We start from the raw sequence: 15,798 nt of genomic DNA, 5'->3' as shown, positions 1-15,798 counted from the left end.
GGCCACAAGTGCAGCGATGGTCGCAGCGTGATCCATGATCGCAGTGCTGTGGCGTCCGCGCTGTCACTGACCAGAAAAGTGCGCGAACTGATTTCCCGCCGGCGCTTTCATGGAGGGAGGGAGGGCGTTAGTGACGGACGGATGACGACAAATTTTTTTTACCCAGAAGGCATTGGCGGCTCGACCCAGAATTCCGATGGGCAGCGGGGACTGCGGGAACTGTGGGATAGCTGCCCACAGTGCACCGCTTCCAATATCGACGCTCGCCCCGTTAGTGTGGACTCACAAAGTCGAATTACTGTCCTTAGTGTGTCCTTAGTGTGGACACGCACGTTCGACTTTGCAATATCGATTCCACATATTCGATTTAAGTAAAATCGAATTACCCTCGTAGTGTAGACATACCCTAAGTACAGGAGAAATTGATTTCTATACAATTAAAAGTCAGAGTGATGAAAAACCAAAAAAGGTGTTAAAATTAATTTCAAGATATGCCCCCAAAATACAACTGGATGTAAAATGATCAGTCCTTTCAGATCCAGAGATACAATACACATCAAGGAATTACTGTAGATCCTTTAAAGTTGAAAATGTATAGGTCATTAAGTACTTATATGGCATCTAGTTATAGTATTAACATTTTAGAACTTATATAACTGCTTTGACAGTTGCAGTGCAGAGAAGGCTGTTAGATAAATTTCCTCCATTATAAGCAATATTGATTAGAAGCATAATTTGACAAGACTTTTATGGTGACTCAATTTTATATGTACTAAGAGACCTCTGAATAATTACATCAAAGAAAACATTTGCAAGGTACAAAAAACCGCAAATATCAGCAAGATCTAGAGATTGTGAGCAAACATGTTTGGCAAGACACTTAACAAGAGTAACACACAGGATTGTTTACCAGAATAATTAAGCATAGGATAAATTATTTTGAGACATCAAGTGAAAAGAGATCGATCTACAAAAAGCAATTAGGCAAACAGAAATGAGCAAAACAATCTCGTAAGCCATTCTGCAAGGCCTATGCACGTAGGATTTTGTCCCACATTCGTATTTAAATAAACTTAAAATGTACTGTAAATGTACTCCCTGTAAAGAGTACAATTTATCTCTAAAGAGATAAATTATTACCATTATCAGCCTTTTACAGTTAAAAACTTACGTGTTGAAAAAGTTAGGCTGCAAGACAGACCCAGGTAGCACTTCAGAGTTACTGCTAAGAAGATGACAGAGTCCTAGTAATGACCCAGGGGCAATCGGCTGTTTCATCAGTGCATTTAGTAAGACGGAACCTGCAAAGATATATAAATGCCTTAGGATGTTCTTTTCTATCCACTGGAATGTGAAACTAAAAGACTCTCACTGAAACAAGGAATCTAAACTCCAAACAGACTTCACAGTATTTGTGGTACACCTAACAAAAATGTGAATTTAAGATTTATCTAGAATTTTTTTTTTCACCTTAATTAGGGAAACAGATCTCCAAACATGAATTACATTTTTATGTCAATAGTCATCACCACAGAAACATATCCATAGATTCCCTATCACATCTCAATTTAGTAAAATGCCTTATCCAAAGGCCTAGTAACACACCTACTCTATCTAGTTACTTATTTGGCCCCCAGGACAGTATCCAAGAGCCAAACTAGGTGTTAACAGATATAATGCCACTCTGACCTCAGAATAAAATAGTGTACTGGTAGCTTCCTAGTGTTGAAGGCTTGGAGATGCTGCTATACTCTTACTGCATGTACTTATATTTTACAACAAACAAACAAAAACTATTCTTTCCTCTCTTCTACATCTTTTTACAGTGAAAAGCAATCATAACATCAATTGATTTAGAGTCAAAGAAGGAAAGAGGTGGCCATATAATTACACCACAGAAATTCTTCAACCCATATCTTTCCACTGGTGCCAAAGTAAATATTTTTTTTAAGAAAGGTTATAGTAATATAGGATAACAATATCTTCCTACAAGTTCTAGATTAAGATCTCAGTCCTAATAATGAAAGCATTATTCCATCACCACCTTCCTGAACAATAATATTGTACTTTGCACACTACATAATAATGTTGCTTAATAGAAGCATACCCAGTGGTCCTTCGACAACTTCTGGCTCTGGTGCCACCTAATTTCTGAATTAAGAAGATGGAGTTACCTTGGGTGTTTTGTCTTTGAACAAAACTGTAAGACACATTTCTCTCCAACAGTTCTTGCTTCACAAGTTCGATTTCAGTACAGGGGGTCTTACTGTCTGAAACAAAAAGGGTACAGTGATGCAAGAAGTAAAACCAGCTCCTTATACATTTGTAACTGTATTTAATCGGCATGCATATTCAATCAGATAACAGGTGTGATATAGCTAGTAAGTACCTGGAAAAAAAAGTGTGATTATGGATTAGGTTTCTTTGCCTTAACTCAGTTATTTCAAACAAAGTCTCAAGAGTTAATGCTGATATGGCAACCTTAATTCATCCCTCTGCATTAGACAGTGAGAAAGTCAACAGAAAAAGTGTGCCTTTGCTCTACATCAGTGGTTCCCAAACTTTAACAACCTATGAACCCCTTTCACTAAAATGTCAAGTCTTGCAAACCCTCTTCCTTAAAAATGAATATTTCCAGGGATTTTCTCCTTTACCTGAGTATAAATTATAAAAGCAGTGATCTTGGAAATATAAAATTTGTTTTTGTGACATGCTTATTACACACTATTTATTATTATTATTTATCATTACAGTATTTTTATTACTGTATGAAAATGGCAACACTCTTCCAAGATCTCACTTTCGTAGCGTGTATCACTCTGAATAAGCCTGTTATAAGACAAGGCTCCTATGTTTCATCAAGGAATATCAGATGTGAAACAGCATGAAGGTATGTAAGAAGTCAACTCAAAAGAGTTCCTCCTACACAAGCATTCAGGTCTTGAGCAGTCTAGGCAAACAACTCATGTTACAACAAAGCTTAAACTTGTTCTTCATAGTAATTTTAAAAACAATACTAGCTGCCTATTTAATTTTAAGAACAGCAAATAAAAATATCCACCTCCCTTTCCATGTCTTATAAGGAGTCTTGAAGTTTAAATCTCCTCAGTGTGATAGATATGTTTGCTTTGATCTGCTTAGCTCTTGGAAGTCTAGTGGCTCCGGGCTGCTGGCCCCGTACTGCCCAGGGTCCTTAGGAACAGCTCTGTCTGCCATAAGGTAATTTTTTCCCCGAGAACCCCCTGTAACATTTCGCAAACCCCCAGGGGTTCACAAACTCCAGTTTGGGAACAGCTGCTCTACAGTTTAGTCATAGGCTAGTTCAACATTACCATTCCACAGTGATTTTTTGGGGGGGAAAAAAAAAAATTTGTTAGACAGTCAACATTAGTTGTCAAGGAATGAGGATATAAGTGAACTTAGATTTTCAGAGTGACCATGCAGTCCTCAACAATACTTAACATTTTTATAGTTCTTTCCACTTGAGGATGTCAAAGTGCTTTACTATGTAATCAATGACACCCCTGGAACTCCTTGCCCAAAGTTACAATTAAGACCAAAACCTTAGCCAGATTAAAAAAAAAGATATTAGCCATTTATATAGATAACAATATTGAGTGTTGTAACAGTAATTGCTAAAAATCCAGTGTTTGAAATGGATGTGTAAGTATTTATACTTCACAGCTATTGCGAGGTTTCTTGCACTTTTCTTCTAAAGCAGCCGGTATTGCCCACTGTTTGTGACAGGATACTAGACTAGATGGACAACTGCTCTGATTCAGCATAGTTGTTCCTATAAAGGTTAGTTGATCGTTTGGCCATTTGCAGATCTAAGCAGATGTCTGAGCTTTATTGTTTCCTAGCATTAATCTGTGACTCTGCCACATGTGCATTACTTCACTTTACACCACTGTATTTGTTTTCCCAGCTTCAAATTGCCTTTTAAAGTATTCTTTATTTATCCACATCATTTTTAAAATATTTATTTTTGAGAGAGAGATGAACTATTACACCCTTTTGGCAGACTTTTGCAATATTACCAACCTTCTAGAAGAGATGAAATTTTAATTGCTGTTTGGGTGTATGGACCTGATCCCGGACCCCTTACTCTCAAAGAATCTAATGAGTAATTCCATTTACTTCATTGAGAGAATCTTGCAGTCAGATCTCTCAAAGAAGGGTTCTCCAATAGTCATGTACTCTTCCAGTGTCCAACAACTGAAACAATTTTATTAATGGTATTTAATCCCCAAATCCATTCAAAAGTAATAACTGTGTAAACAGTCTTCCAAATCCTTCATTAAGGGTAAACACACAGAATACGTACATCCCTTCCTTTTCGAAGGGAAAGAAATATTAGGCTATTAAATGACAAGAGGTACTAATCCAAAAATCCAGAAAGAGATGTTAAATAAGGTAATTATTCAAGAGGAAAGAACTTGGTTTTTTGGCAAGAAAGAAAATATGTGGGGTTTTTTTAAAAAAGCTAAAAATTACTAAAACAGCACAGAAAGCTTTTGTGCAACGTGCACATTTAAATCCATGCCTTCCAATATAAAACTCCCACTAGTGCTAAAAAAAGTTCCATAGTTGATTAAGAGCAATATACATGCTCCTGAGACTGTACATGAGGGCTAAAGCAAATTTCAGCCAGAGGGAGTTAATACAACTAGCTGCAAAGGAGAAGAGAATTTTTGAGTGGAAAGCCAGAGTATGTTACTGTGGTAAGTGAAGAAAGGCCATACAAACCGTTCAGACATACAGTACAAGATGAATACAAGCAACAGTGAAACCCAAAGCTTTACATCTAGCTACTTTTTGGATGCTATAAGAACAGTGCCTTACCCTCCTTGTTGAAAGAAGTCTCAGAAGGCAAATTTGCTACACAACAGGATACTTTAAGGGACATGTCAGCGCTGAAAGTCTCTTTTGTAGGAAAAGATCTTTTTCCAGTCTGAAGAGAACATGCTTCCAATTTTACAATTCTGGAGGGACTCTTCCTAGGGCTAAAAGATTAAATCAAATGCTTGGATAAAGGACTACTTGTGTTGTGCTAATTTCTGAATGTTATGAATAAGAAGTATCACACTTTTTTTTTTAAATATACATCAGTTTCCATTAATTCTGATGTGCCAAAGGTATTGCATTATGTACTAATTTACTCAAAGACAAAATTGCACATTTTGAAGTGTTTGCTAACTGTCTGTGAAATCAAAACAAGTTATTTCACAAAATACAAGAACATACTATATTTCCACCTGTATTTACAGTATTGTTAGTGTATGCTATTTACACCTGAATTACTTAACTAGCTAGGGCATGATCCAGCTCAAAATACATATAGCTTTTGGGGCAATGCAAGATGCAGAGGCTGGCTGAAAAAGTCAAACTTATTTTGTTGGGGAAGAGGTCAGCTTATCACAAGTCAACAGAAAAAAAAAATCTGTTATGACAGGCACAGTGGAAGAGTTCACAGGAGAGCGTCTCGTCTTCTGTGCTCTACAACTTCCTGTTATGGATCCACTGTCTCACCAGTTATGGCTGTACAGGCATGTAGTATACTACAAGATTAAGGTTAAAATAACCCCCCTCAAGCAGATCCAAGAGGTAAAACATGTGGGTCCTGGTCCAGCTCTCAATTTAAAAACCAAACAAGGCACAGGGAACTTTAAAATCCCATCGTACAAGTATCTGGGACTGGTGGGGGCCAGAGCAAAAAAGAGACACATCCTCCTAGGCTAATGGAGGACAAAGGAACCATGTTAGGTGAACTTCTGCAACATAGAATCATAGGACTGGACGGGACCTCGAGAGATCGTCTATTCCAGTCCCCTGAACTCATGGCAGGACTAAGTATTATCTAGACCAGGGGTCTCCAACGCGGTGCCCGCGGGCGGCATGGCTCCCGCTGGGGCGTCTAAGTGCGCCCGCATACTGGCCGGCGGACGAGCATCCGCCGAAATGCCGCCAAAAAGCAGCGTCATCCAGAGGCGTCGCTGCCGAAATGCCGCCAAACGCCTCTGGATGACGCTGCTTGTCGGCGGCGACACCGATTGACATTGCCGCTTGTCGGCGGATGCTTGTCCACCGCCACGGTCCTCCGTAGCTCATCGTCTGGCGCCCACCAGACGAAAAAGGTTGGGGACCACTGATCTAGACCATTTCTGCTCTTAAAAATCTCCAATGGTGGAGATTCCACAACCTCCCTAGGCAATTTATTCCAGTTCTTAACCACCCCGACAGGAAGTTTTTCCTAATGTCCAACCTAAACCTCCTTTGCTGCAATTTAAGCACATCTTGTCCTATCCTCAGAGGTTAAGAAGAACAATTTTTCTCCCTCCCTTTGTAACAACCTTTTATGTACTTGAAAACTGTTATCAAGTCCCCTCTTAGTCTTCTCTTCTCCAGACTAAACAAACCCAATTTTTTCAATCTTTCCTCATAGGTCATGTTTTCTAGACCTTTAATGATTACAGTTATCAGTGCATGCACTATGCTAAGAGTTTGAACCCAAAACATTAAAGAAATTTTCCATGCGTTAAGTGAAAGAGTTCTCTTTGATCTTACGAAAGACCCGGAGAACTGAACAGTTTTTAATCTGAGTAATAAATATTTTAGAGCTGTATCAAAACTATGCTTTGAATAAACCTGAAACACAAATGTCAATAAATCTAACACTTTAAAATTCACAGTAAAGGACACATTTTAGCTAGAAGCAACTTTACAATGAAAAGAGACTAAATCAGAGGTTTACACCTCAGTCTTTAGCTTTGTTATTTTATGCCCTGGGAAACTAATTTTCACACACTTTATTTGTTCATGTGATGTTTGTGCTGCATTTGACAAAAGAATGCTAGTGTACTGCAATTTTCAACAACCTTTGCTCTTTGCATTTGTATATGAAGAGAGACATGGTCAGATTCTCTCCCAGCATAAGTTCACTGACACCAATGGAGTTATGCCAGTAGAGAAGTTGGTCTGCAATGTTTAATGAAACTCTATACGTGAAATAATTCACATTTGAATTTTCTGTCTTTCAAAACTATTTGGTACCTGGCGTTTGTAACTGACGGAGTAATAGGCTTAGTTCTTTCACAGTTCTGAAGTTTTGCTCTCAATTCATTCATTTCAGCATCTTTAAACTGCAACTCTGACTGCAATGACTGTAACTGAAAAAGGAATACAAGTAATTTTGCATTAAACACTATATAAATTGGAAGAGTAACAAAACACAGAATCATAGAAATAGAGGGCTGGCAGGAACCACAACAGGTCATCTAGTCCATTCCATCCCCTGCTTCCCTCCTCCCAGTGGTGTGGCAGAATTAAGTATACTTAAACCATCCTGACAGTGTTTGACTAATGTATCCTTTAAAACCTTCAATGATTGGGATGGTATAGCATAAGTTTGTTGACCTTTGACACATGACTTGAGCTCAGATCAGGAATAATCATTTCTATCTTAGAAAAGAGTTAAGATGTTTGCTAAGTTAGTGCAAATGAAACTAATGCTATAATGCAGACAGGAATAAACAAAGAAACAAACATTTTGCAGTGAGTCAGATTCCTAGTATTTAGCTTATGGCCTACTGGTAGTAATAATTAGCATAAGGCCACATTAGGCCTAATACAAGTTAACATTAGTAAGTAACCTTGGTCATAAAATTTAACAATATATTTTATAGTTAAATTGACTAGACAGCAAAGGTTTATTTAGCCAGGCTTCCTTAACGGAACTGCATACAGAACATTCTATCGGTGCAAATGCTTACAACAGTTGTCCCAAAAATGAATAGCAGGAATGGCAAATATAAACAAAAAGACAAGACTTAATCAAATATGGTCTTGGAAATAGGTGGATGTAAGGAATACGTGGCTAAAAAGGGAATCATACCCAGCCTTCAGCAGGACCTTGGGATAACAGATTGGTGACCACCTTAACGCTAAATCTCATTTTAAGGGGAACCCACAGATTTGCGGATTCATGAGTATACATGATGTGGATTCTGCTGTCGGTCTTGTTTTTCTAGTTCTGTGATTTTGCTTATCTTGATCATGCTATTAATAAAACTAATGTCTCTATGTGTGCATCTCACCAATCTTCTTAATCTATAAGTAGTCACCAAAGAGCAAACCTATGAAATGACAAGTGCATTCTGTACCTCCAAATTATTCATAAAGTTTCAACTGCTACTGAGAAGCTTTAAGATAACCTTCCCTTTCAAGTCAGTGTCAAAAGAAAAGGGCTTTGCTGTGGAGATACTTGTTTATGCTAATAATTTACCTTTTGCTCAGCTACCACCAACCTTCTCACACTTACATATAGATTACCATATTACTATGCCAAAACTACAATTATTAACTCAATGCAACCTAAGCCAAACACTCAGTTCACTTGTACGCTATCCCAGCTGAGAATCAGATACCATACAACACAACCAAACATTGGTACAATAAGGCAAACTCATCATGATGGTTACAGCAGTTAGTTGCTACTCAAGGGAGGATTGCACTAGAGGACCTGAGTAATGGAGTAAGCAGCAGCAGCAGCAACCTTTCACAGTGCTTTGGGGGAAAACTGAAGATACAGGAAGTTGGAGTTTGGCTGTAAAAACAGAGATACAATGGCTTTTTAAGTTTTCAGTTATGGGGCTGTAATTCTAGTTTGAACGTTCCAGGTTCTTCCAAAAGCCACCTGTGCAACACTCCTATAATTTGTTAGAAGAACATCACCACTATCCCCTATGAGGAAATTATACCATAATTTGGTAGCCTGTTTTTTCCTATATGTAACTTTGCTGGATAAAAAATTAGAGGAAAGTTTGCTTTAAGTGCTCTTCTCTTGATTAGGTAATGATTGTGACTTAAGCAAAATAGTAATCAATTGAGCTTTTCCACATAAGGAGTTAGACAGCTGTCACAGAAAAAAAAAAAAAATCCACACACACGCTACCTTTTTGGAGAACTCCTTTTCTTTTTCACTTCGTGTCTGATCTTTTTCCTTTTCCAGTAGCATGTATGATCTTCTCTGTTCCTCCAAAGTGCATTCCATCTGCAGCATTGAGTCCCGCAAAATTTTAATTTCTCCATTTTTAACAAGGATTTCATCCTGTATTTCTTTCAGCTGTAAGCAGAGCATACCTTTAAGAAGTGTGGATTTACACCACTGATATTATGGATTCAATCCACCCAAAACCAACAGAAATCACAATTTGGCCTAGAGTTGTTCTCCTGAAGAGTAAACTGATTTGTTTTTTAAGCAGACTGACCTTCTGCAGATCCAGGTATGATAAGCAAGGTGATTAAAGATACCTTAAACTGGACTTAATCCAAAGGTCACAACTAAAACCACCACCAAAAATTGCTATAATAAACAGTACACCAGCAGATTAAAAAAAAGAAAGAGGCAATTAACCTTTTGCTTAACTTCTTCATGTTGTGTTTGTAGTACTTCAAATCCAAATGTGTCTTTAATTCGAATATCTTCAGTGCCATTTCCTGGTGAAAAGAGGGAATTCTGATACCAACTCCACTTTGAAGTATGTAACAAGTTATTATTGATAACATTTCAACATCTCACCACATATATTCTGGTTTCTAAGGATTATATTTTTATTGGTAAATGTCAGTAAATGTCCATTTCACTGTATACTTGCAAACCAATGAAAAAATACTTCTGTCAATCAAAATTTACAGACCGGGAAAATGAGAAAAATGTTGTTTGGGAACTCAGTTTGATTTAAGCATATTTTCTTTGTATAGTTTGAAATGTGATGTTGACAATTTGTGTTTTAATAGTTATAAAGCTTTAACTTTTTGAAGGTCAACATCTAGTGTCATTAAATAATTGTCTGACCTCACCCCCACAGTTTCCCACAACTGTAAAAATTTAAATCGATTAAAATTGAAAAAATGCTTTAAAATAATCTGTCATCCACTGAAAATTATAAAACAAATAAAAATCAAATTCTGCCAAGCCTATATATACACACAGTATTTTGGCACCAAGTCAGGAAATTGATACTTCTATTTCCACAATAACTTTACTATAATGAATCCATTAGGATTTCTTTACTCAAAAAACAAAAACCCAGCCAAACAATTTGTAATGAGGGTGGATAAAATCAACTTTGTAACAATTTAAGATTTTTATTTTGTCATTTAAATTATAAGTGTCTCTTTAAAAAAATCCACATAGATTTTAAGCCAAATTTAACAGAAAGTGTCCTTTAAGCGTACACATTGTTATCACAGATAAGCAATGAGCTCAGAACACCAGGTATTCTCCAGTGCCCACCCATCAAATCTTAAACTAGCATAAACCTGGGCTCTGAATTTGTGACTAGCTCCACGGACCAGCATAGAATTTTGGCCACAAAACAGAAGCTTCAGGGTTAAGGATCAATTTAGCTTTTATAAATTCAGACACTGACCAGTTAAGGCTAAATTCCTAACAATTAAAAAAAATTATTTTCCATTACAGCTTACTAGGACTCAACTGGCAGACACTCATACTTGAGATATTTTTCTTTTGTTTGTAAGGTGCTATGTAAACTATGCATATAGCACCGATCAAACACAGCCACATTCAGCATGCTGTACAGCTTTCGGGGGGGGGGGGGGGGGGGGGAAATTGGGAAGAGAGGGAGCATTTTGGCCAGGGAACAGGCAAACTTCTACTTACACAAATGCTACAGGACCTTTCACATACTGGCCGAAGAGTCAGGAACATGGATATTCCTGTCTTATCTGAAAGACTCCATATACAATCAAGTCGCACAAAATTCAATTTACGTACTCCAAAAGGATGTAAAGCTGATTTAAACCCTGCTAGGACTTAAAAAGTGATGTTTCAGGGAAGTGAGGTATTTCATAACCAGTGCTTAGACCACTAGTAGATTCTCATTAAATTACAAATGTTATAAACAGTAGTGCAGATAACAATTGAGGTTTGTTTTGGCCAGAAAAAGTTATTGATCAACGTTTACAATGAGTAGAAGATCCTATCCATTCAGAGGATTCAAGTTTGTTGCATGATATTTATGAACAGGTCACCTTCCCTTCTCTCCCAAAAGGGAATTTAAAAATCACTTGTGGGTATGACAGATACACCTCTACCTCGATATAACACTGTCCTCGGGAGCCAAAAAATCTTACCGCGTTATAGGTGAAACCGCGTTCTATCAAACTTGCTTTGATCCACCAGAGTGCGCACCCCCACCCCCCCGGAGCACTGCTTTACTGCGTTATACCCGAATTCGTGTTATATTGGGTCGCGTTATATCGGGGTAGAGGTGTATTACACAATCACATGTGTAGCCTAGTGGTTAGAACTGAAGTCTGGGAAGCCAGGTCTCCTGCTTTCTAATTCCATTTCTGCCTCACATTTGCTGCTTGTCCTTCAGCGAGCTACTTCACCTTATTGTACCTCAGTTTAACCGTCCGTAAAATGGGTACAGTAGAACTTGGTTCAGAGCCATTATGTGACTGAGTTAAAGCTTGCTAAATTGGCTTACTTTCCTTAGATAAAGCGTTGCACACACATAAAAAACAGTGCTATCATATCAAAGTGTGATCTTTCCAAATGATCACACCTATTTGGAGCACAGCTTCTGGGTACTTCTTACTTAATGCTATTTTATCACATGTAGTCATACTATTTGCCAAGCTCTATAGCTAGTTCTTTAAGACATGTCATTAGATGTACATACCAACTCTGAAATGTTGACAGTTAAGTTATCCAGGAACTAAGATTCCCCTGACGATTAGAACAATTTCCCCCACTAATTCTGGTAACTCAAGATAGCTTCAAGAACCTAAATGAACATTTCAGCAACAGTGAAATTTACTTTGGAGCTGAGATTAAAGAATCTACTCAAAAGATAATTACTTTAGACATTTTTCTAGGAAGAACAAGTTCAGCATGTCAATCCCCTGATCTGAAAAATAAGGAGACACCAAAGCAATCACATCCCCAATTATACTCCCATATTCCAAGACTACACATACCGAATTGGTCTTTCATATTTCTTTCTGCACTAGAGGCAACACTCCGTTGTTCAATATTCGAAGACTTTTGATTGGTGTTGTTTGGGGTTAAGGATGGTCTGGCATTCTGTTCAGGTTTCTGGACGTGTGTTGTTCTAGAAAGAGTATTTGAGTCTAGAACTTGTGATAAAGCCTGTGAAGCAATTATATCTATTTCTTCCAAGTCATCAGCTGTGAAGTCATCATTGTCTCCAAAAGGATCTTCTGTTTGCTTGGACTTTGACTCAAAGCTTTTGTAACGCTTGTTTGGGGGGAAGCCATCGCCGTGGTTCCCAATACATCCTCGACTAGTGGATTCTCGATAAACAGAAGATGAAGCCATAATCTGTGCCTGATCCACACCATATAATATGGAGCTATTTCTCTTCTTATTCCCAAATAATGAGTTCACTGACATTATGTATAAATATTTACCCTGTGAAACAAAACAAAACATTTTAATGCTCAAAGGACCTTTTTCCAAATTAAATTTATTCCACAAAATACAAACAATTGAATTTATGAAGAAACAAGTGTGCTACCACACAGTGATCTGGGTTCAAGAGTCTCCAGCACAGTCCTTCACTAACTGACTGGAAAAGATGAAGTGATGTTGCAAGCTCCAGAGTTTCCCATCCATTTGGAAAGGGATTTTGGATCATTTAATGTAGAGCACCATAGAAACGTAAGTTTTTCGTGCCATCAGAAATGAACAAAAGAAACAATTGTAGTTTTGTTTATATCCGTAAGAAAAATGTCATTCTACAGATTATTATTTAACACCATGGAAATTTAACTATAGGACTCCAAGAGGAGCCTATCCATGAATCAGAAGGGCCAACCACACTTTCAAAAACTGCTCTGGAGAAGGCGAGAAAAAGGAGGAGACATGCCCCTGTTCATGCCCTTGAAATTCTGCACTTCAAGTTTTCCAAGAGCAAGACACAACATGGTCTTATTTTTAGGGTCTCTGTATAAGTTAAACAAGAACATAAAACTGTCACAGTAAGCTTAAAAACAGCAACATATTTTTTGAAGTTGCATTAGATTCTAGAGCAATCTTGTGTAAAAACTAGCTGATACATAGGATCAGCTAACAATCTGAACAAAAGAATGCCTTATAACACCATTACAGTTTTATTTTAATTCCCCCAATTAGAAAAGCAGCTTTCTGACATATGCATAGTAAAATACTATCTGTATATTACTCTGATAAAGTTTAGAACACACTAAAGATGTTTAGTTTCTTGATAGTTGTCCCCTTGGCATCAAAGTACCCATATATGACATACATCGAGTGGTACAGACTTCTGCCAGTCCTGCCAAGATCTGTTTTAGAAAGCAACATTTAACTCTAAGGCCTGATTTACAGTAGGAAAATAGGTCGGTATAACTATGTCGCTCAGAGGTGTGAAAAATCCACAATCCTGAGTTACGCGGTTAAACCAACCTAACCCGTGGTGTAGACAGCACTAGGTCAAGGGATTAATTTTCCCGTCAACCTAGTTACCACCTCTGAAGGAGGCCGGTTGATGCAAATAGTGTCTTCACTGAAACACTACAGCGGTGCAGCATTTTAACTGTAGACAAGCCATAATCATCACATGTTCTTTAAAAGGTTTGTAGAAGTTGGGGGCCTAAGTCATTCTCCAGTGACTCATTAAATAAAGAAGTACAAAATTAGTCTGAGTATCAAAATATTTCTATAAAAACTATAAAATTGGGTCTCCTAAAGGAAATGCTAGAAACCTCATTCTGTTTGGGACATTCAAAAGTACCCCTCCACCCAAAAAAAACCCCACAAACCCACCACTATAGACAAGAGTGTTTTTAAGTAGATAACCTAAAAGGTTTTTAACATCTCTGAGTTGAAAATAAAGTACTACTCAGATAATAAAGACATATAATTAAACTGTCTTTGACATAAGTTTTGCTTTGATACTTTCTTGATTGCTTTTACATTAACACAAGTCAGATCATATCAAGATTATGTTATGCTCTCTAATGCAGGGCAGTAAAGGTGCATTCCGTTACATTACACAGAAAAGTAATTCAGGTAGAAATTAAGACGACACCTGTCGCCATAAACAATATATTTCTAACCACAATCACTGGTTTTGAATTAACTCCGATTATCTCCAGCCGGAGTCCGCTCTGATGCCATATGAGACAAACCAAACAGAAACACTCCTGCAGCTCTGGCGGATGCCAAAACAAGCTAACTGGGGAAGCAAAACCCAGGCTGGGCGCTGGGGTCCGTCTGTCCATATTCAAGGATCAGATCCTCTATGACCACGCAGGGCTCGTGTCCTACAGCTCTTCCTTGGACATGCTAGCGGGATGGGGACCCTCATGAACAGCGAGCAGAGCTGAGCGTAGCTTGCACGGTGTCCCGAGGTACCTGTGCGCACAGCCCCGCCCCTCGCACCCCCTGGCCCGGCGGTTTGTGGCTCCCACCCCCGGACAGTCTCGGGAGCAAGAGCTCCGAGCACAGTCCCCCCAGCAGGGGGCTAACGCTGTCCGATCCCAGCTGCCCGCACTGCCTCCCCAAGGCAGCCCCTGCCCCCCGCGGGGCGACAGGCGGGTCCGTTACCGCGCTAGCTTCCGCTTCGTCGCCGCTCACACCAGGGCCAGGAACGAAACTCCGCCTCACCGCTGCGGTCCCGGCATCGCGGCCTTCCCGAAAGGGTGCGCACCCCCACCACCTGCCTTCCCACCCTCTCTGGCCCCGCCAGCCAGCGCAGCCAATCGGGGCGGCGAGCAGTTATTCCCACTACCCAATCAGAGCACGGCCGGCTAGCATAACTCGCTACGGCCAACCTGGAGGATCAGATAGAGAGGGGCGTAGAGCTGCTGGATGTAAGAGTCTCAGCGATTGGCCAGCTCTGTAAATTCGTCAGTGGTTGGTCACGCGCCCGCGTGAGGGATAAGGCCTAGAACAGCAGGTCCCATTTCCTGCCTCAGCGCCCCGTTGTTTCTACGCCCTAGTCCGGACCCCTGAAGCGACCCGGTACCAGCTGCGGTATCTGGAGGCTCCTTCGTGGGCGAATGACATGGATAAAAAGTGGGGATAAAGAACAAAGCCACCCACCTCCGGAACAGTGTGGCCCCTGACAGAGCGTAGCCTGTTAACCTCACAGCCTTACCCGGTGACATCACAGCATATGACATGGCCTGGCCTGCTGACATCACAGCCTGGTCTGCTGGCGTCACAGCACATGGCCTGGCCTGGCCTGCTGACATCACAGCCTGGCACATGACGTGGCCTGGTGATAGCATAGCACATCACAGTACCTTGCTTGGTGACACCACAGCACATGACAGGATCTGACTGAGTAGCATCACAGTGCTCTGGGTTGAAGCACCATGGTGCAGCGTGGCATGTCATAGCTTGATTTCTTGGTACAAAGACATAGCTTGACCTGATCTGGCAGCATTATGGTGTCATGACACACCAGGGCCTAGACTGACAGTATCATGGCATTATGACATCGTTTGGTAAAGTAGAAGCACCATAATGGGTTCTGGCATTGTTTGCCAATGCTGTGGTGCCATGACACTGTGACAACATCACAGTGCCATAATACATCATAGTGTTACATATCTGTATTGTGATGTCTTGGTGTTTTGTACACACATTCCACCCTTATTTGATTATATGTTCTTTCTATGGTGGCTAATGCCCTGTACCAATTCAATAATATATGGGAGTGTACACTTTATACTGTATTTCAGCAATAATTGTGCAAAGAAGTATACATGTTATGAATT

General features: G+C 39.5%; 1 protein-coding gene across 3 annotated transcripts in view; it reads right to left on the bottom strand.

Annotated features, from left to right (window-relative positions):
• The window catches only part of ATRIP (ATR interacting protein), a 23,890-nt gene extending 9,171 nt beyond the window's left edge, over nt 1–14,719 (bottom strand). Inside the window, exons 1-8 of one of the 3 annotated variants that reach the window (XM_024195669.2) lie at nt 14,621–14,719; nt 12,010–12,463; nt 9,416–9,498; nt 8,954–9,124; nt 7,054–7,169; nt 4,846–5,006; nt 2,175–2,270; nt 1,172–1,301 (exon numbers count right to left, since the gene is read on the bottom strand). In XM_024195669.2, the coding sequence (XP_024051437.1) occupies nt 1,172–1,301; nt 2,175–2,270; nt 4,846–5,006; nt 7,054–7,169; nt 8,954–9,124; nt 9,416–9,498; nt 12,010–12,445 (1,193 nt within the window). In that variant the 5' untranslated portion in view covers nt 12,446–12,463; nt 14,621–14,719. Of the gene's footprint in view, nt 1–1,171; nt 1,302–2,174; nt 2,271–4,845; nt 5,007–7,053; nt 7,170–8,953; nt 9,125–9,415; nt 9,499–12,009; nt 12,464–14,130; nt 14,527–14,620 lie in introns of those variants that run through there. The other 2 variants (XM_024195670.2, XM_024195668.2) reach the window with 2 other exon arrangements.
• Between the last annotated feature and the right edge of the window lie 1,079 nt (nt 14,720–15,798).

The sequence above is a fragment of the Terrapene carolina genome, unplaced genomic scaffold (assembly GCF_002925995.2).
Source record: "Terrapene carolina triunguis isolate 2854851 unplaced genomic scaffold, T_m_triunguis-2.0 Scaffold232, whole genome shotgun sequence".
Taxonomy (NCBI): domain Eukaryota; kingdom Metazoa; phylum Chordata; order Testudines; family Emydidae; genus Terrapene; species Terrapene triunguis.
This window is presented reverse-complemented; position numbering and strand designations above follow the sequence as displayed.